This window comes from Canis lupus, chromosome X (genome assembly GCF_003254725.2).
Source record: "Canis lupus dingo isolate Sandy chromosome X, ASM325472v2, whole genome shotgun sequence".
Taxonomy (NCBI): Eukaryota; Metazoa; Chordata; class Mammalia; order Carnivora; family Canidae; genus Canis; species Canis lupus.
Genome location: NC_064281.1, coordinates 101,451,812 through 101,472,921, shown reverse-complemented (window position 1 = coordinate 101,472,921; position 21,110 = coordinate 101,451,812). Strand labels below are relative to the sequence as shown.

The window sequence follows — 21,110 nt, the reverse complement described above, 5'->3', positions numbered from 1 at the left end:
GTAGGGTTTGGCTGGTAAGAGAGGGAATTTGTGGAGTTGACAGCCTTCATTGTGAGGTTGTAGGGAAGCCGATTGGAGGCGACCTGGGGAAGTCTAAGGTAAGTTTCTGAGAAATAGGGACAGTGAGTTCATTCAGGTGGGATGTGCTGATTCCCCCAGCTTCTTCCCTGCTGAGCCAGGGAGGAGGAAGTTGCTCCTAACCTTGAATTGGGGAAGAGCTTGCTGGACTCTAATTGTTCCTTCTTGAATCTGGCCTGTATCCTCTTCCTTCTAGTGGCCCATGGATGTCCAAGGGAGTTGCCTAAAATAACTCTGGTGTTCAGGGCTGATCATACTATTGCAAACTGGGCAGATCCAGGGCTTCTCCCCCACCCAAACTCCTCAGGTGGGCTTACTCTCCATCTGTCTGTCTGGGTACCAGAGCTGGCCCCCTCTAGCCTAGATCCCAATATCCAAGGGGCTTGGATATCAGTTTGTCTCTAGAGTCTAGCAGTTAGTCTGTAAACAATCATGTTCTGAAATGGTCTTCATACTCATTCTTAAGCTCAGTACCCTGAGATTACAAAAGAGTCAGAGAGCCACCATTTATTGTTACTATGGGCCAGGAATTTATATGCATGATCTCATTTGTTTAACGACCCAAAGAGGTAGGTATTATTAGGCCATTATTCTTTTTTAAATTTAATTTTTAAAATTATTTTTTATTGAGATTAACATATAGCGTAAATTTAGGATGTGCAGTGTGTTGGCTTGATACATTTATATATTGCGATATTGAATATTTTTATTTTACAGAAAAGAAATGTATATGTATGTAATTACCTGAAGTCATGTAATTACTAAGTGGAGGAGCCAGAATTTGAAGACATTTTAGTTTAACTCCAAAGCCTTTGCCCTTGGTCACTACACGAAGTAGGGATTCAAGCTGAGATGGGCCTTGAAGGGAATGAAACAGAGGGAGGAAGGTGTTGTGGATTTAGGGGTTCTGACACGTTATCATTCATTATGCATTGATTTTGTGCTGGACACTCTGCTAAGCATTTTATGTACACTAGTTCACTCAATCTTTGTAACAACAGCATGGGGCTAGTACTACTGTCTCCACCTTATTGATTTGGAAAGTGAGGATCGAGGAGGTTAAGTGACTTGTCCAGGGTGACCCAGCTAAGGGACAAAGCCAGGACTTGAACTCGGGTTAGCCCTGACTCTTAACTGCTAGGCTTTGCCTGTCCACTTGCTATCCCCAGGCCCTAGAGGGGCCTAAGGTCAGAGGAAGAGCCCAATGCCCTCTTGGACTAGCCCACTTCCACCCTTCCAAGGGGAGCTAGAGGCTATAGCCACCTGGGCCTCTGACATAGACTAGGAGTGGGGATAGAGGGTCTCCAGCTGGGAAGACTCAGCCTCTTGAACTGCAGGCCTCGATTTGCGGGGCCTAATGGATAATACGATGAGGTCCCTATTGGCATCTTCTAGAAGTCTATGGGCTGGAGAAGAGGTTCCAGCAGCCCTGCCTGGAGGAGGAGCTTCAGGCCACGGGCTAAAGCCCTACCTGACACTACACTTCTCATCCCTCAGGCCCTGGCCTATAGAGTATATTTCCTTGTTGCCTCTCCTCACCTGCCCCTCCCAAAATCCTGTGGTCATTGGAGTCTTTGCACGACTACCTACTTCCAGCCTATATCCAGCCTATAAACCCAAATGAGGCCAATAGCCCTGAGACACTTCCCACTCTCCTCCCTAGGATGGGTGGGTGGGAGTTCAAATCATTTCTCAGTCTGATTTTGCTTTTTCTGGTATTTCCCTTTTCTCAGCTTAGACCTAATAGATAGATATTACCCAGGAATTTTGAATGGGTTGGGAATCTCCTCTGATGAGGTCCCCTTGCTGTGTGTGGGTTTTAAGTACCATGGGCATTATTCATCCCCCACTCCCCACCTTCCCAGAAGCCTGTGCCAAAAGACAGCAGGATAATGACTTGGCTACTGCCTCAAGTTGGAGGCCAGAGGTCTGGGTTTTTATTTTTTCAAAAGTTAAAATGTTGTTCTTTTTAAAATAGACATAAAAATAATAGATACTTTTGAAATTCAAACAAAAGAAAAGAAGAATATAGAAGGTGAACACCTCTCCCTCACTCCTCCACCCCACCCTACTTGTCTCACTGGTAACCATTTGGTGCAGATCTTTCCAGTCTTTATTCTTTTGTATGTTTGCCTTTTCTTAGATAAAAATGGAATCACCCTATAAATAATGTTTTAGTATTTGTTTTTCCCCCATGATATAGCACAGACTTCTTTTACAGTAAGAATGTTTGTACATTATTTGTATAATTTTAAACTTTTTAATTAAACAATAAAAAACCATGAAGATCTTCCCTGTATCATTAAATATTTTTCTACATCATGATTAATGATGCACAGTATTGTGTGAATGAAATATAATGTATCTAACTAACTCCCCATTTGTGTTGTTTCCAATTTCTTACTCTCAGAGACAAAGCTGTTGTGAGAATCCTTGTCCATATATCTGATATATCTGCATGCACTTATGAGACTCTTTCTGGGGATCAAATCCAAGGAGGGGAATGGCTGGGTCAAAGGGTGTCAAAGGTGCATTACAGGGGGTCAGATTGTCCTCCAAAGGGCAGGGGTTTCTGAAAGCTTGTTGGGCTCCCTGCACAACTTCTTCAACCTGACTGAGCTGCAGGTTCCTCCTCTGTAAAATGGAAAGATGATGGTATGTACCTTGGGGCTGGGGGTACTGTGAAGATGATCTGAGAGAATAAATGCAAAATGCTTGGTTTTGGGCAGTAAGTGATATCATTGGAGTCGTGAGGCTGTTTGGGCCTCTCCTCATTTCTTTGGTTAGGATACTGCTTGCCATTTAGTGGCTGTGGGTAGCAGGAGCAAAGCCTGGAAGCAGAGTGGCCCTGTCCTCACTCTGGGGGCAGCTCTCAATCCAGTTTGCCCTCCCTAATGCCGTTAATGGCAGCATAAACAAAGGAAGCCCGGGGTCTCCATCTCTGTCCTACCTTCCTGGAGATAGTGTAGCTTCAGTGGGCACAGGTGGGGCCTGAGAAGAGGTGGCCCCAGAGGGAAGGCCCTGCGAAATCCAAACCTCTCCTATTTGGACCTGGACGGCTCCTAGTTCCGGCCCTTCCTCACTGAGGGGTCCTCAAGGCTCTTGATAAATAATCATTCTAGGAAGACGGACATAGTTACCCCCCCCCCACTCTCAGACCCCAGCAAGGCCTATGGCCCAGGAGCCTGTACTCTGAGGAGAGCTGGTTAGTGGGAAGAGCAGAGATAGCGCTTCTTACTGGAGCTTTCAGTCCGCAGGATCAAGGGCAGTGAGCATCTTCAGGGAAGGGACAGATTGTCCTGAAAGGACAATGGAGGTCATTTTGCCAAGTCCAGCTTCGAAGGATACTGGTCTGAACCTTCTCCAACCCTCCCCCCATAGGAAAGACAACTGGAGACTAATTAGTTCCACCTATGTTTATTGCTGCCAACGTAGCCCCCTCCAACCCGTCATATTTACACCAAGCCCTTCCCCTAAGCTAGCTTTTACCAAATTTCCTCAGAGTAGGTCCAAGGCTGTGTTCACTAAGCAGGCAGTCCTAGATGTAGTGGGCACTGTTCCTGGGTTACTCTGTGAATTCAGGGCACAGTCTGGGTACTGAGGTCACCAGAGGCCCCCACTGACAGGTATACTTCCCCCTCCTTCTGGAGTTCAGGGTACATCAAAACCTTTTGCAAAGCAAAGTTGGGGTAGTGGACTCCCCAGTGTCAAGCTTTGTGCTTTCTTTGCTTGTAAGAAGCCGTATAGGTGGCCAAGTCTGAGTTCAGACTTGCGTGTGACTTCCGGGGTGCAGTTCTGTCCTTGGAAGTCAGGTCTGGCGATCTGCCATCAGCCTTCAGAGGAAGTGTCATTGGCCAGGGCTGGGAGTGGAAGGAGAGGGTGCATGTTGTATGAGGTCTGGGCATTGTTTTCAGCCAGGGGAAGTTGCAGCTTGGCTTGAGTTATGTGGGGAGGTACAGAATGAATAAGCGGGAGTAGCCATTTCATTTGGGAGCCCAAAGCCCCTTCAGCTCCCCCAGTAAACCCCACTGGCGTCCTGGGTAACAGAAGAGCAGACACTTAATGTCACAGAATGTCTGAGCTGGCCACACCATCAGCAATATCCATTCTAATTCTCACCAGTTAGTGGCCAAGCCTTTCAGAAAGTTAAGGAGAAGGAATGAGGGAAAGGTACATGCATGTGGCTTTTTCCAAGCCTTGGTTGGGGAAGTCGGTATCTACCCGTGATCAGTTTGGGGCCTCTAAAAGGGCCAGCTTCCCCAGGGTTCTGAAATCGACCTGAAACACTGGGCCCCTGTTTCAGGAGCGGTGTGACAAGGGAAAGTGGTGTGGGGGTGAGGGGGGCTTGGGGGCCTGGGTGGTGAGGGACATGGGTAGGGTGGCCCCTCAGTGTCCCACTCGCTGTGGCTGGGAGCAGGTGGTGCTTGGACGTTCTGTGCTATCCGTAACTGGTGGAGGGAGGGCGCTGGGCAGGTGGGATGTGCCCTTGGGTGACTCCTCATCCACTGCGGCTGAGCCTACAGGGCCCTGGCCGGCCCCTGCAGCCCTGGGCACTCCCAGAGGAGCAGGGCTGGGCTCGGCACCAGTCCACCAGGGTCTGGGCCACCGTGGGAGGCCGGGCCCGTCCCTGCAGTCTCTGCTTCTGGGGCCCAGCCTCGGCCATGCCACCACCTCCGCCTCAAGGCGCCCCGGCCAGGGAGAGGCCGTGCAGCTGCTCCTCAGCGCCCGCCAGCTCCGCCTCATCACGTCCGCTCTCTGAGCCCTCGAAGCAGCCAGAGTCTCGAGGAATGTCCACCTTGGGTTCAGACACGGTGTTTGCCAGCGGCTCCTGGCTGCTTTCGGTGCCCTCTTCCGCTTCCTCGCTGCCGGCTGCTGGGGGAAAGGAAGGAGATGGAATATTGGGGTGGGGAGGCTTGGGCCTTAGCTAAGAGGGGGTTCAGAAGCCCAGGGAGCCCCTGTGGGGGGATGGGGGGGACCCTGGGAAGTCCCCTGTGGGCAGTCTCTCCCTCTGGGCTCCCTCCTTCCCTGCCCTTCTCACTCTTTCTGGCTTAGAACAGAGTGGGAGTGGTTTCCAAGCGGCAACCCAGGCAGGAGCTCAGCCTTTTTCAGCCCCTAGCTGGGAGCCCAGAAACCTGCGCTTGATTCCTGGCCATGCTATAGCTCCAACTTTGAGGCCTTGAGGACATGCCTTACCTTTTCTGGCCTTAAGTCTCCCCCTTTGATCCCAAAGGGAGTTGGACCTGATCATCCCTTAAGGCCCCTCTGTGGGTAAACTGCCTGAGACTGGAGTTCAAGCGCGGAAGTGCCTTCCTGCTGCAGAGGGGTGCTGGGGCTGAGAGTGGTCAGGGGGCAGGCCTCCCCCCCAGTACCTGCAGGCACCCCCACATCCTCCTCCTGAGCCCACTCACTGTCGTAGTCCAACAGCAGCTCGGCGGCCGTGAGCAGCTTGGCTCGATGCTGTGGGTCTGTGATGTTCAGCTCATTGAGGTGCGTTTCTCGAAGCTCTTTGAAGTCCTCTAGAGTCTGGTAGCCATTGAGCAGCAGGGTGGACGTGTGCTCCTGCGGGCAGAGGTGGACCACCAGGGTGTGGCCACTCGCCAGCCACCCCTGCATTGGGATCCCTCCCTTCCCACACAGCTGACCATGCCCCGGCCTCTAGCCCCAGGCCAAATGCGCCTCCCTTGCTGAGACGGGCCCAGGTCCCAGCTCAAACCTCCAGGCCTATGCGCTCCAGCAGCTCGTGCAGAGTCTTTGGCTTGGGCCTCTTGCCCTTGCTTTGTCGGCGGCTGGGGCGGGCGGGCCCCGCGGCCTCCTCTGGCAGCACATCCACATAGATGAACTTGAAAGATCCCAGCCTGCCATTGAGCAGGCCCAGCCACGTGCCCACGGGTGGCTTTTCAATGATCTGGATCACATCTCCTTTCTGTGGGAGGACAGGAACACAGAGTGGAGGAGGGTAGAGGAGAAGTGTATTTCCTTGGCTTCTGCCGACATCGTCCTACTCTGGTGCAATACAGCCTCCTCTGTGGGCACAGCCTGCCATGCTCGGGAGAGGCCTAGATGCCAACCTTACCTGCAGTTTCAGCGAGTCATGGTCATAGGGGCTGGGAGTGAAGTCGGTGTGGACTCGTGCCCTGCCACAGAAGGGTCCTGTGTACTGGGGGGCAGGTGGTTCCTCTCCGAAGCTGCCAGAGCCTGGGCTGGGGCTGCAAAGCTCACTGCCTGCAGGAGATGGGGCAGAGAGGAGGGTCACCTTTGTCTCAAGACAGCTGGGGCAGTACCCAGGAGGTACCTTCCAAGGGCTGTGGCTAGAAATCCCAAGGCCACCCTGCAGGAGCACAGCTTCATCTGTGGAGCCTCAGACATGAAAATTGTTGACCACAGCAGGAGGAATGGGACTAAAGAATGAGCACATTGGGAAAACCTCTAGAGACTGGTTCAACATCCCAATGAACAGATAAGGAAAACAGAAGCCAGCCAGGCCAACTGAGAGCCCAAGACCTCTCACCTTATAATTGGTCTCAACTCCAGGTCTTCTGACTCCCACTCCAGTGCTCCTAGAAGCCACCTTCCACCCGGGAAAATACACCCTAAACTAATATTTTACTTTCTGTACTTACTAAGACTCAGTGTCTAGTTACAACATCATATGGAAACTCAGATGGTCTCTTTCTCTCTGGGAAGGGCGGGATGAAGGGTCATGTAAGTGGCTTTCAGGAGGGAGGGGCTGGGAGGTGTATGTGGAGCCAGTGAAAGAGCACAGAAGTTATAACTAGCCTGAAGAGTGAGAAGGGCAGTTCCTCCGTGGGTCTGTAGCTCAGAGCCTGCAGCCCCTCCTGCCCAACGCCACAGACACCTAGAAGATGCCAAATCATGCCCCAAGACCAGTGAACCAAAGGGTGCAGTCTAAGAGACTGTCTTCCCAGCTGGAGACCCTCTATCCCCATCCCCAGCCTGGGATGTCAGAGGCCTAGGTGGCTGTAGCCTCTAGCTCCCCTTGGAAGGGTGGGGATGGGCTAGTCCAAGAAGGCAATGGGGCTCTTCCTCTCCCTTGGGCCCCTCCAGGGCCTGGGGACAGCAAGTGGCAGCTCCTGTAGGGTAGACCTATGTTCAAGACTGAGTCATCTTGGGCAAGTGAAAACCTCCCTGAGCCTCAGTTTTCACCTCAATAAAGTGGGGATAGTAGCGTTGGTACCATGCAGTTGTAAAAATGTAACATGACAAGGGCTGGGCAAGTTCCCAGAAGGCAAACTGTAAAGGTTCATTTCTCTTACCTCCCTCCCAGACCGCCACATGCATGGCCTTAACCCAGTCCTCTTCTCCCGACTTAGCAGATGTCCCCTTCTGTCTCCTACTCACCTGTGGATGCCTGACGGCTAAGTGCTGGGAGCTCATGCTCCTCCTGCTCAGAAAAGGCCAGTGCCATCTTCTCAGGGCTGGGGCTGTCCAGGCTGCAGTCTGGAGATGTCGGGGAGGCGGAGCCCTCCTCCAGAGTGTCTCCCTGCAGGGGAGGGGAGGCAAGGAGCCCTGAGCAGCCCTGGCTGGGATGCCCATGGGGCAGCGCCGGGCACAGAAGAAATGGACCTGAGCTCTCCAGAGGACTGGGGTCTGGCTTGAGCACTCCCCCATCCCGCTCTGCCACTTAGAGGCTGCACCACACTCTCTGAGCCCATGTTCCTGCTTCTGTGAAGTGGGAATGACCGTCCTCACCCCACTGACCTCATGCAATGGGGATGCTGGTGAATGTGCTCTGTCAGCATAAGGTGGTGATGCCCACACATTGGACTTAGGCTGGACTGGGGCAGAGTCCCACACACAGGGGGCACTGGCCAGGAACTACTTTCTGCCCTGCTTCTCTGGGCCAGCCAGGCATGCTTGCCCACTCATTTCATCCTCACGGCCATACTTGAAAGTAAGTGCTGCGATAATTCCAAGTTTAAAGAGGAGAAGTCATGGAGAAACGTTCCCAAGGCTGCACAGGAACCCACTACTGAGCTGGCCTGACTCCAGAGCTCCTCCGCCTCACCAGCCCTCAGGGCGGTGGCAACCCTTTCACAAGTGGCTCTCTAGGAATCAAAGCCCGGATGCCAATTCCTGTGTTGTAAATACTCCCCACCGCTGCTGACATCCAGCTACCGCGGTGAGGTCACTGACCCACCAGCACCCCTCTGTGGGCTGATTCTACCACACAGAGGCCGTAGATGCTAATAACCACAAGAGCACAGAGATCAGTGAACCATAGTCTAAGAATTGGGAAATCATGAGTTTGGAAGATGGACCGTAGTCTCTTTATTTTTAACATAATTTCTTTCATTCTAAGTTTATAGAATTTAATTTTCAGTAATGGTGGTTTCATTTAATGAAACCCTGTAATGGCAGGGTTTCACACCTGCCTCACAAAATTCCTGAAAATTTGACCAATTGCTGTCCTGAGCTGGTATGGCACACCACCACCTGGGAACCTTCTGGAAGAGCCCCGAGCACAGGCCACTCACTGTGTGTTCCACCCTTTCTCCTTGGGCCCCAGCCAGCCTTCTCTATTTTTTCTCACAGGGGCCACTCTTCCAATCCAGTCTTCCCAATCCCAGAGGCTAGTTCCAAGCAAAACTTTGAGGTGAATGAATTCGCATCAGGCAATCCCATATCCTTTTCAGTGACTCCCCTTTCAGGCCTGTCTTCTTAGGAAGCTTCTGCTATGTAGACTTTCATCCCCCTTCAGACCCCCTCGTGCTCCCTTGGGAAGTGCCTCACTGCCAGTCCGTGGCTGAGTGAGCTCTCTTCCCATAGGACCTTCCTTCTCTCTCTTTTTAAAAAGATTTTATTTATTTATTCATGAGAGACACAGAGAGAGGAGAGAAGCAGAGAGATAGGCCGAGGGATAAGCAGGCTCTCCATGGGGAGCCTGATGTGGGACTCCATCCCAGGACCCTGGGATCATTCCCTGAGCCAAAGGCAGATGTTCAACCACTGAGCCACCCAGTTGTCCTGGGATCTTCCTTCTCATATGGAATCAGGCCCTCAAGCACAGTACCTGAGGTATGGCCGGCAAGGTGGCTGTGCTCACACCCTGCCAGAGCACTGTCTGTCCCCTCCCATTCCCTCCCCTCCCCTGCACTGCAAGCCTCACCATCTCTTCTGACAGGGCCTTCACCATCATCTTGCCCATCTTCCTGTTCATGGTTCGGGAGATCACGGCCCTCCACTTTTTCCCCAGCTTTTTGCCACTCTTCCCAGCATCTTCTGTGGTAGGGACACTTGAGTCGTCTTCTGGAATCTGTGACAACAAAGGAGGAGGTCCAGGATTTAGGGGCAGAAGGAGGCCTTCAGGTCCTGGTAGAGAATGTAGGGTGGGAATGAGAGGCCCTCCCATCCCTTCCCTCCTAGCCCCCACCCTGTCCCATACTCAGCCCTATTAATTTATAATTATTTTGACAATTACAGTTGACCCTCAAACGACTTGGGGTTGAAGGTGCCAACTCTCCCCGCTGCTGTGCGCAGATGAAAATCCATGTATAACATTTGACTCCCCGAAAACTTAACTATTAATAGCCTACTGTTGACCAGAAGGCTTACCAATGACATAAACAGTGGATTAACACGTATTTTGTATGTATGTGTACTATATACTGTATTCTTATAATAAAGTAAGCAAGAGAAAAGGAAACATTATTAAGAAAATTGTAAAGAGGACAAAATACATCTATGGTCCTGCACTGTATTTATTGAAAAAAAATCCAACTGTAAGTGGACCCATGCTGTTCAAACCCGGATTGTTCAAGGGGTCAACTGTAACTTGTAATTGCAAAGAATGTGGAGGAGTTCTTGGGGCCCAAATTTGGGAGGGTTGGCCTTCTGTAAGCAGGCTTTCCTGAATCCACAAATCTCCTCTTCCCCCCACCCAGGGCCAGCAGCCAGATCCCCCTGGGAGGCTCTGCAACTCACATTATCATCCAGATTAAACTCCTTCTCGCTCACCACGGGGGAGCTGGGTTTGGATTTGGCAAAATCCTTGAAGCTGCTGGAGCGCTGAAGTGAGAGCTGGAAGAAGCAGATGTGCTGCCGTCAGTGATGCTCGGTGGAATAAAGAGCAGGGACAATGTCACTCAGCGCCACAGGTGCCCTGAGGACCCAGGGCTAATGAGGTGAAGCATCAAAGTTGTGCTTGGAGCCACCTGGCTTCCTGCTCTTCTTCAGCCAAGAGTAGACTCTGATGTGGGCCCCAGAGCAAGCCCGACTCAGGAGCCTCCAAGCCCAGCCAGGCCTCAGACAAAGCCCACATTTCCACCAGCACCTGCAATCTGCTCCCCAGAATTCTGGAGGCAGTGAGTCAGAGCAAAAGCATAGCTCCCACTAGAGGTGTCCCCTCATCGCGACAATAGCATCACCTTTATTTACATAACAGAGCAAACCTTCCCCAACACCACAGCCTCCTCTTTGCCCAGGATCTGTGGCAAGCATGGTGTCCCTGTCACCGTAAGGGTGGTGAATGCATCGAGGTCTCCAGCTTGGTGAACCTGTGTCTCCAGAAGAACAAGGCAATCCCCCCCCACCAGGAGTCAGTAAGACCTGGCGTTATGCTTTCTGGAAACCTTCAGTCAAGGCTTATTAAGGGAAGATGCCAACAGATTTGGGACGTGACCGATTGGGGCTAATTTAGTAAAAGAAAGTTGCTGTTTTTTCTTCCTTCACTTCGGCTTTTAACCTTAGCCACTAACACGATGAGCTGACTTACTGTTGCTGTGCTGCGCCAGTGTTTGGACTTTTAAAGCCAGCTGATTGTTTGCACTGAAGAGACTATTTTCAAGAAATGAGCTTTCTTAACTGTATATGCGTGCAAATGGCAAGATAGCAGCCAGAAGCCAGGGCTGAGCAGGTAAGGAGTCAGGCTTTACATACAAGAAGTGAAGGCTGAGCCTGAATCAAGATCAACAGTCAAGACCAGAGATACATACAGGAACCAGGGTTCACAGATGGCCAGACAGATAGAGCGGGATAGACTGCAGACACCAGAGATAAGGGCTTGAGGAACCGAAGCCCCAAACCCACACAAAGCTGAAAGTTTCACATCCTCTTTCCTATGAAAGGGGGGGGTCCACTGACAACCCCCCAGGGCAGGGGCAATATCACCTGCCCCCCCCCCACAACTGGCCCAAATTCCTGGGGCCTCCGGTGGTAGGGGGAGACTCTTGGGGACTTTTGTTCTCTTGGTGGGTCTTGACCAAAGCAAGCCAGCTCTCAGGGTCAGGGGCCACACCTCCCTAGAGGTGGCGGCAAGTTAGGGGACCAGAAACTGGGTCAGCGGTCAGGCCAAGCAGACACTACCACCAGGAGGGCCTCCTGGATGAGGCACCTACAGCCTCAGTCAGAAAGCCTCTTCTGGGCTACGCTGGGGAGTTGGGTAAGGGGGGCGTGAGTGGACATGGCGGGGGAGCATGACCGTGGGGCGACTGCTCTGGTTCCCATGCATCTCCTCCATCGTCTTTCCTTGGCTTTCCCCACCCACTATTCTTTCCTCTTTTTCTCCCTTTCTTTCCTCTTCTCTCCTCCACCTTTTGTTTATTTCCTCTTCTTGAATGGCTAGGATGCAGCTGCCTGGATAACTTCCTCCTCTTATTGCCTGGAAAAGAGGGAACAGAGAGAGGGTGGGCACCAGGCTGGCCAGAGCCCAGGGACGGCAGGCCGGGCTGCTATTTATAGACCGATGGGACCTATTATGGCCTTCTTTGCACCACCCCCTCCACTTGGTCTGCAGACGAGGAGGCTGAGAGTCGCCCCAGAAGCCCCAGGGACTGGCAAGCATGCAAGAGGGCAGGCCCAGGGCCAGAAGTGGACTTTGTTGGGGAGAGTAAACTCACCACCAGACTGCAGTTCTTTCCTCTTCCTGTCATTAATCTGCAGGCTGGGGGTCCAGAGGAGGACCTTTGGCTCCCCGGGGACCTGACGTCCGGGCCCTTGTGTCCCAGCTTCAGCTCAAAGCGGGAGGAGACAACCCCAAAGGGCCATAGGTGGTGCTGGGACTTGGACCCTGCTGGCCTCTCCTTAGCGGGATGTGGAAAGGACTAGATATGTGCTTCAGGTGGCCAAGGGAGGGGTTGGCCAGGGTGGCCTTTTGCCCCGCCTACCTCCAACCTCAGGGGCAATCACAAATATCCTAAACGCTTTTTGGTGGTCTTGAAATGATCCCCAACCCATCTTCGAGTTGAAATCCTTGAGACTCCTTGGATTTTCCACCTGGCTTCCCTTTGGGGTGAGGCCTTCTTGGGGGTCCAGGGCAGGAGGTAGTACCATACACTGTTGGCCCCTCTTCCATATCCAAGGGGAGTACGTGGGCCTCTCAGAAACAGCTACTTTCCTGGCATCAGACGTTGGTGAGTTCAACTCTGGGATGTGTGACAAATCATTTAACCTCCCTGACCCTCAGAGTCTGTCAGCTGGCAGTCACATCTTGATTCTGCCATTGACCAGCTGTTTAAAGTGGAGAGAGTTCCTCAACTTCTCTGGGCTTCCATTTCCTCATGGGTAAAATGAAGACAAGAACACCTACTTCACTGATTGCTGTGAGGATAGAAGGCTCTACTGCAACCCCTTAGCGAATGTCTGTGTGTGCTCAGCCTTTTTTCCGACCCCCTCCAGACTCTTGCCCAGGGTGTGCCCTACCTGGAACACTCCATCCTTCTCTGTCACCCCTAGTTTCTCCCTTCCTTCAAAATCCAATGGAACTGGAAGCAGCCCACATGCCCATCAATGGTAGAATGGATACAGGAGTTGTAGAGTCATCGAAGGGAGTAGTGGCTAGCAGTGAGCTTAGTACAGCTCTCACTAATGATATGGATGAATCTCAAAGATACACTGTTGAGCAGAAGGAGCCAGCCACCAGAGTACATTATATAGTTACTCATATAAAAAGTTCAAAACCTGGCAAAACTAAGCTATGCCTTTGGAAGTTAGGATAGTGGTTACTCTTAGGGAAAGGGAGTATGTAGTGACCGATAGGAGCATGAGAGAAGCTTCTGGAGTGTCAGAAGTGCTTTTTTTTTTAAAGTAAGCTCTATGCCCAACATGGGGCTTGAACTCACAACCTGAGATCAAGAGCTGCATCCTCTACTGACTGAGCCAGCCAGGCAGCCCGAAAGTGCTTCGTTGCTTGATTTGGGTGCTGCCTATGAAGGAATGTTCACCTTACAGGAATTCATTGAGTGGAACACTTATAATTTATGCACTTCTTTGGATGGATATTATACATCAATAGAAAGGCTTTTCAAATCCAGTTTCGAGGGTGCTGCCCTCTGTAGGAAGCCTCCCCTGATCACCCTCTCAGAGCCTCACACTGCCCCCATTAGCATCTTCGTCCCCTGCTTCCTAAGCAAACTTGGCTCTCACCAGGTGTCTCTGCAACTAGCCTCTCTGTTCCTTCAGCATACCACTCACCCAGCACCCTCTAGGCTCCAGGCACTGGCCTGTGCATGTGTGGGTGGGAATCCAGTAAGAAAGGAGTGAAGCACCTCCCATGTGCCCTGCACCCTGCCAACCACTTTGCGTGTGCTGGCTTACCTCAGCTTCACCACAGCCCCAACTTATATCCTTGCTGCCCAGCTGAGGAGACCAAGACTCAGAAATGAAGTGTCCTAGGCAGAGTTACACAGCGGGCAGGAGCAAGAGCAGGGCTTTGAACCCAGATCTGGGACTCTGAAACCCTGTGTGTGTGTTGCTGTGCTCAGAGCTCATCAAAGTGCCTCCTGGTAAAGAAATGGATTGAGCATAATGGAAACTGTGGGTGGTGTTTGAAGAGAGGCTCCAGGGGAGCAAGTGAGAGCGTGGAGGAGGAAGGGCTCCAGAAGGCTTCATGGAGGAGGCATGTTTAAGCTGGGCCATGCAGGGGAGCCAGGATTTCTCCAGGAGAAGCTAGGAATGTTTAAACAAGAATGAGTTAGAAACACTCTGAGCATAGTCGGCATGGTGGGAGGTGGAGCAGAAAAAGCCATGGAAGATTCCTTGCCAGCCATGCCAAGAAACTTGGGCACTAGCCTGCGGGCAACGAGAAGCCACTGGAAATACAATGCATTTGCGGGTGGGGGTGTCATGTAGAGGTGTGCTTTCCTACTGATGCTCATCAGATTCTCCTAGTACTTCTGGGATCAGTGGGGTGACAGGAGGGTAGAGGGAGAAGGGGTCAAGCCTCTGGAGACTGACAAAGCTTGGCTTGGATTCCTGCTCTGCCACCTACTAGCTGTGTGAACTTGGGTAAGTCACTTCACCTCTCTGGGACTTGGGCATAAACCAGACATAACGACAATACCTGCCCCCGCTTTACAAGGTCCTCCTGAGGAGTCAACGAGCTAAGATATGCGTAGAGTGCATGGCACCTGGCGCCCGATGAGTCCTCCCTTAGTGCAGGCTCTCGGTGCTTTTAAGTCTGGTTTCCTCCACTTTAGGGCCAGGACTGAGACTTGGCCTTTGCAGTGTGCTCCCCGCGCCCGCCCTTGCCTACAGCACCCTCTCATATGCAGATGCCCACACGTGACAGCGCGCTCTCACATTGATTGTTCCAGGCCATCTACACAACCTCCTGAGCCCAGCCAGTCAAGAGCTATCCTCCTTTTCCAAGATGAAGGAGGAACCAAGGCCCAAAGGAGGTCAATGAACTGTCCAAGGTCCTACAGCTAGAACCTGTGGGATTTGAACACCCCCCTACACACACCCGCTTCATGCCCCCTGCCCAGCACATTGTCTTCTGGCGGGCTTGGGAGGAGGAGGAGGGGCAGGAGACAGAAAGAGGCCTCACTTGCCTTTGTGCTTTCCCCTCCACCACATCCCCTCAGCCACTGAGAAGAAGGGACGTGCCTGAGGTCACAGTGCTGGAGCTGGGCTGCTGTCCTTGGGCCTGGGGAAGATGCTCTCTCTACTTCTGGAAGCTTGGCTTTTCTTAGCACCTTTCCACAGTATTGGGGCTCAGAGAGTGGCTCTTAAGGCTGGTCAGGCTGATAGGGGTGGGGCAGGGCTTGCCTGGATGATTTTCCCTAGAGGGACATGGACCTCTGAGTGCCACACTGGCCTTGCTTCTCCTGGGGGGAACCTGAGGGGAGAATTCCAGAAGCCTCACCACCAAATACAGAATCTGGATAATGAGAGTCAGGGAAGGAAATGGGGACCTCCAGCTTCTGGGTGCCCTTGGGCATCTCCGTCCTAGGTGGCACAGGGTCCCCTTGTCAAAGTGTCAGCTCTTTCTCAAGCTCTTTCCTCCAGCTCAGCTCCCCTGTGGTTTGGGGCTCAGCACTGTCTATAGCAGCCTCTGTTTCCCACCCCCATCATGCCAGAGAGCAAGGGGAAGTGGGGCCTGCTCACCGAGGAGTGGCAGCCAGTGGCAAGTCTGTTGGGACTAGCGCCAAGTGGCGCTTGGATGCGGATGACGGAGCCTGTGTGAAGATTCATGAATGTTTACCCTCCTCTGCCCACCTCCACTGCAACTTTAGAGAAGCATCTGGGGTGGGGAGAGTACAGCCGGAAGTGACAGCCACCCCAGGACCTGAGAGGGCGCAGGATGCACACACCAGTGCCCTGCGGCTCAGCCTTTGAGCTGGCTCGATCTCCACTTGGGAGCTGCTCCCCTGACAAGGGGGCTCCCCCATAGGGCACCTGGGCTGAGCTCCAGGGAAAACAGCAGGACATAGTGAGGGACTGGAAAGACCCCGAGTGTGGGCCTGGGGCTAGGCCTGGGTTTCCTGGACTTGGTTCAAGCCTGCCTGGGGATGGTCCTAGGATCCTGTTGGATGTGTGGAATGTATTTTTTGATTGCCTGGGAGAGACCCATAATCAAATAAAAGAATAAGTCTAGAAATCCTCAAATCCAACTAGAGAAACCTAGATCTGGCAGTCTTCAATAAATCTTCTGGTTTGGCCTCTGCCCTCTGCTCCAGGACAGCTGCTTTTCCTCTTGGCCTTTAGAATCCCTCCACTGAATCTGTCCTCCTCAGCCCTCACTCTTCCTTCCCATCTCACCAGCTTTATTTCTCATTTTTCACAAGTAACTTCTCCTTGCCTGGACAGAACCTGCATGCCCCCTGCATCCCACTGTTTTTTCGGAGACCCGTTTCTTGAGTCTAGAAATCACAAGGGGCCCCCTCTCCAGGTTGTCCACCTCTCCCATGGGCCTGGGGTGCTGCAACAGAGCGGAAGCAAGTGGGCAGAGTCTGGCCGTGGCCAGAGGGCTGGGGCCCCAGGAGCATCATGGCGCCTATCTGGGTGGCCTAGCAGGGCCCCTTGAGCGAGATGGCTCCTGAGAGGCGGTGCTTGAGCAGAAGCAGTGGCAGGACCAGCGCAAGGGAGACAGAATGAAATAGTCCTATGATGCAACTTGAGAAGTGTATTTTGTGATTCTTGAATTCTAGTCTAGGATTCTAGCTCCTGATTTTAGGTCTCTGTACCATCATTGTAGGGTTGAATTCTGTAACTCTAGACTTCTAAGTGTCTATAACCCTGATTCTCTAGATTTTGAAAGTCTCTTCTATACTTTTGTTACTATGGTAACCTTGGGGACCCTAACCCATTGCCCTTGGGAGAATGCCCTTGCCTACAGACTCAACACTCCCCCTTTGGCTCTTCCCACTTCTGAGAGTCCTGGAGGGAATGGGTTGAGAGAGCAGAGGGAAGGGGAAAGTGAGTTTCCAGAGATGCTCCTCACCTTTCTCTTCTGAGTGGGCTCCTTCTCACTGGCGTTGGAGGGTTTGCGGCGCAACATGGTCCTTTACTCTGGTGACACTCCGTCCTTGCAATCCTAAATGTTGAGATGCCAAGTCCTCTTGCTCAGCCTCGCAAGCACCGTCCAGGGGGCACGGCATGGACCGAGCCTCTGGCTGCCACTCTGAGTGCTGCAGAGGCAGCCTCAGGGGTACAGGCCATGGACACCCAGCGGCAGCAAGCATACAGGAAGCCCTGCCACGTGACGTGCTCTTACGGCAATCGCAGCCCCTGCCGGCCCCTAGGGAGGAAGGAAGTCCTAGCTTCAGTCTCCAGAGATTCTGATACAGATGGCTCTTAGGTTGAACAAGCAGAGAAAAGTCCCTACCCTGATGTCTCATGTCAATCAGCACCAGTCCTTCTCATCTCCCTGGAGGTGACCAATCCACTTGACATAATATGGCCTATTCAAGCCTCTTATCTTGCTGACCAGAATCCAGAAGCCAGAAGTTGGGCTATCTCTCTCTGCCTGTTGGACCAATGCTCCTGGTCACCTGACATTGCTAAGTTGTCACTACCACCACTACCACCCCTATAGCCATGACCCTACAGTCATCCCCATTGTCACCAGCATACCTACAGTGAACACACTTGGCCGTCACCCCCACAGTCATCTCCATTGCAACTAGCACCCTCACCATCGTCAGCCTCATGGCTGTCACCCTCATGGGCATTCCAGCCAGTCACAATGATCTGACCCCCACAATGATCTGACCCCTCCAACCATCATCCTTACAATCATTACTCTTGTAGCCACCACGATACGTCCGTAGGGGTCACTGTGGCAGTCATCCCCACTTCTATCACCACCACTTGCTAGAGCAGCCACTCCTGCAGCCAACACCCCTCAGCCATCCGCCTCTATATACCCCCTCTGCTGTCACTGTCATGGCCATCTCCCTACAGGTACCATCCCCACTTACACCACCTATAGCCATCCTGGCCAGACAGTCAAGCCTGGGGTCAAAACCCCTTGGCTCTCCCCTCCCCGTATATTTATCATCACAACAGCCATCGCCATGAAAAAGACATTCTTTCACAAGCAGTTTCATACCATCAGCAATGTCCCAGGCAAGAGGCATTTCTTCAATGTGTGTGTGGTTTAGAATGTTCACTCCATGGGTTACCTGTGGCAGATATTTTAATAACTTCAATGATTTTCTTCTTATTACAGAAGCTATTCATGTTCTTCACATGTAATTGAGTGAATACAAATACACAAAAAGAAGAAAACTTTAAAATTCTCCATAATGATCTTCCATACTATTTGGATAAATATCTTTTTCTGTTTTTGAGCATTTAACTACCTCTCTGTCTCTGTCTCTATTTTACAAATATCATACTGCACAGAAAGCAGATCTGTTGTTTGAAGGGATGGGAAGCAGAGGGAGAGTTCAGAAAGGGCACAAGGATCCTTTTGGGGGTGATAAGTTCACTATCTTGGTTGTGGTGATGGTTTCATGCGTGTATACATATGCCAAAACAAATCACACATTTAAAAAATGTGCAGTTTATTGCAGGTTGATTATACCCAAACAGAGCCATTTGTAAAGTTTTAAAAATGAAAAAATTAAACACCCAAACTGTGTTGGTATCTGCTTGTCATCCTGAACACAGTATCACTGAGATTTTCTCAACCTATAAAATATTCAATTATGCCATTCATAATGGGTGCCCAGCAGCCCATGGTCTGAACCTACCATGATTATTTCAGTAGGCCCCCACCCATGAGCTCCGCTTGGCTTCATTTTTCTTTTTTAACTCTTCGTGGTATATGCTTAAGGTAAATATTCACAGCCACAATTTTTTCCTTTGGATAGACTTCTGCAGGGGGACACTGGGGTATAAGGTGTGCATCTTTTTAAGGCTTTCCATGGTGCGGGGCTTGTGAAATCCTGGGCTGGCCCTCCCCTGTTCCCAAGATGTTCTTGTGACTTCCTCCCCGCTGTGCCCCAGCCTGCCCCACGCCCTTTGACCATCCAGCCATCGAGGGTGAGCTCAGGGAAGCCACAGTCCTTCTCCCCCAAGCTGAAACCATACTTCCTTGGCTCCGTCCTCAGCCTGCCAGGCCGACTCTCAACTAGATCCTGCAGTCCAGCTCGCCCCCCGCCCCCCCCCACGGGCGGCCCAGGAAGGAGCCCCCCCTGCGGGGTAGAGGGAATAGGTGGGGGCAGGGGCGGTGATCCCGCGGGGCGCGGGGCGGGCTAGGGCCGCAGGGGCTCAGGGAGGGCACCCCGGGGCTTGGGCGGCGGGAGCGGTCAGAGCCGGAGGCCCCCCCCAGAACCTTCCGGGCCTGCACCACGACGGCGGCGGCTTGTCCCCCAACCGGCGTGCAGGATGTGCCCCGCTTCCTGTTTGCTCAGCACGGCCGCTAGCCGAGCTCACACACTAACCGCAGAGCCTTCAAAGGCAGCCAGCTAACAGGGTGCTGGGTGGCTGCCTCCCTGGGCCTGGGAAAAGGCGGCAGGGGTGGAGAGGAACCTCTAGCGAAGCAGAGAGGTGACGAACTCCCCAGGACAGAAGGGAGCAAGTGTGTTCAGCGCTGACCTTTTCAGATGTGCCTCCTCTGGCAGCAGCTACCCCCACCCACTCTAGGGGCCCAGGGCTCCTCCATCTGGACTCCCCTTCCCACAACTTATCCCCCAGTAGATTGCCCTGGCCCCAGTCCCCTGAGGTCAGTCTCCAGCTGGTTAATGGGCCCTAAACACCTTTTAAACAGGTTTCCCTTCTGGGCAATACATTAACATTTTATAGATTACTTTCCAGGTACACAGAGCCCTCAGCTAAAGAAGTGATCCAGATCAGTAGTGCAGTGAACAAGGCAGCCTCAAACTCGATAATGGGCTGGCAGAAAGGACAGGCACTTTGAAGACATGCAAAATAAATAGTTGTCAAAATCCCTTGCACCTGGGAGCTTAGGGCTAGGTGGGGGGGCAAGCTTACATTTGCTCAGCACTTGTTCTTTGCCAAGCACTACGTTAATCCCAATACAACCCTCTGAGGTTAGCAGTTTAAATTGGGATTATTGTTGCAAAGATGTGCTCAGTATAAGTATGGGGCAGGAAAGCCTTGATTTGGCAGCAATATTAAAGGATGTGTGTGTTTTGGGGTGGGAGGGTCCACAGAGAGTGCGATCCATCTGAACCCTCAGAGAGTAGGTAACAGGATTGCTAAAGACACAAAGGTTATTGTAGGCTGCATTCACATAGAGCAGCTCCCTACCTGCACCCCTGAACAGATTCTGATTTGGTAGAAGATCATGGGTGGCATGTTTGATGCATTTGGCACCCAGATATGTGTGTAAATGTCCCTTACTCTCTGAATGGGTACAATTCTAGTTTGACAGAATAAGAGTTTGGGTATTGAAGGATATCTATATTTGGATAAACCTCCCAAATGATTCTTATTCTCACCTCTCCCAACCACACACACACACACACACACACACACAAACACACACACCTAGTGGAAAATAATACTCTGTGTCAGGCAGTAGGAGTGAAGAGAAAGTGGAAGGCATCGGGAAGTCTGATTCCATGCATAAAAGCTGAATAGCTAATGCCGTTTAAGTGTGTTTGTGAGATCTATAGGAAGCCCCGTCAACCTGGGGAGTACCCAACCCCTGTAATATTTGGCTTAGAGGGTTGGGGTGGGGAAGCAAGTTGATTTTTAACAGCTGTCATGTAGAGGAAGGGTTGTATTCTGGGTGGCCAGGAATGATGGGAAACAGAGAAATGGAAGGTTTGGGTTCCTTCTGAGGAAGACATTTTCTTTTCTTTTTTTTTTTTTTATTGGTGTTCAATTTACTAACATACAGAATAACACCCAGTGCCCGTCACCCATTCACTCTGAGGAAGACATTTTCAATACTTATTGATATGTTTTGAGAGAGAGCAGAGAGCAGAGAGCGAATGGGAGAGGAAGAGGGAGGGGGAAAGGCAGAGCGACAGAGAGAGAGAATGTTAGGCAGGCTGTACCCCCAGTGTGGAGCCACATACCGGCTCGACTTCACAACCCCCAGATCATGACCTGAGCCAATATCAAGAGTTGGAGGCTTAACAGACTGAGCCACCCAGGTGCCCAGACATTCTCAATATTTAGATGGTACTAGTTCAGCCCTGGGTAGGTAGTAGAGCTTCTTGTCTCTGGATATGTTCAAGCAGAGACCACACAGTCGCTTGGAAATACTCGGGCATTTCCAAGACCTTGGAAAGGCCAGCCCACGAGCAGAGTTCATGATAGTAATCTTAGGCGGGGAGGGTGAGAAGAGTAAAAGCACAGGTAGGGGAAGGGCAGAG

General features: G+C 51.8%; 1 protein-coding gene across 2 annotated transcripts; it reads right to left on the bottom strand.

Annotated features, from left to right (window-relative positions):
- Positions 1 to 3,479: 3,479 nt before the first annotated feature.
- On the bottom strand, positions 3,480 to 17,022 carry SASH3 (SAM and SH3 domain containing 3). 2 transcript variants are annotated; one of them, XM_025431526.3, is made up of 8 exons: positions 16,757 to 17,022; positions 10,021 to 10,116; positions 9,206 to 9,352; positions 7,438 to 7,579; positions 6,152 to 6,300; positions 5,792 to 6,001; positions 5,487 to 5,637; positions 3,480 to 4,947 (listed from the first exon to the last, which is right to left on the bottom strand). In XM_025431526.3, the coding sequence occupies exons 1-8, from the start codon at positions 16,811 to 16,813 to the stop codon at positions 4,757 to 4,759; spliced, it is 1,143 nt and encodes a 380-aa protein (XP_025287311.1). In that variant the 5' UTR covers positions 16,814 to 17,022; the 3' UTR covers positions 3,480 to 4,756. The 2 variants fall into 2 exon arrangements, with proteins under 2 accessions (XP_025287311.1, XP_025287310.1); XM_025431525.3 differs by having other exon boundaries at positions 3,480 to 4,950; positions 16,757 to 17,021.
- Between the last annotated feature and the right edge of the window lie 4,088 nt (positions 17,023 to 21,110).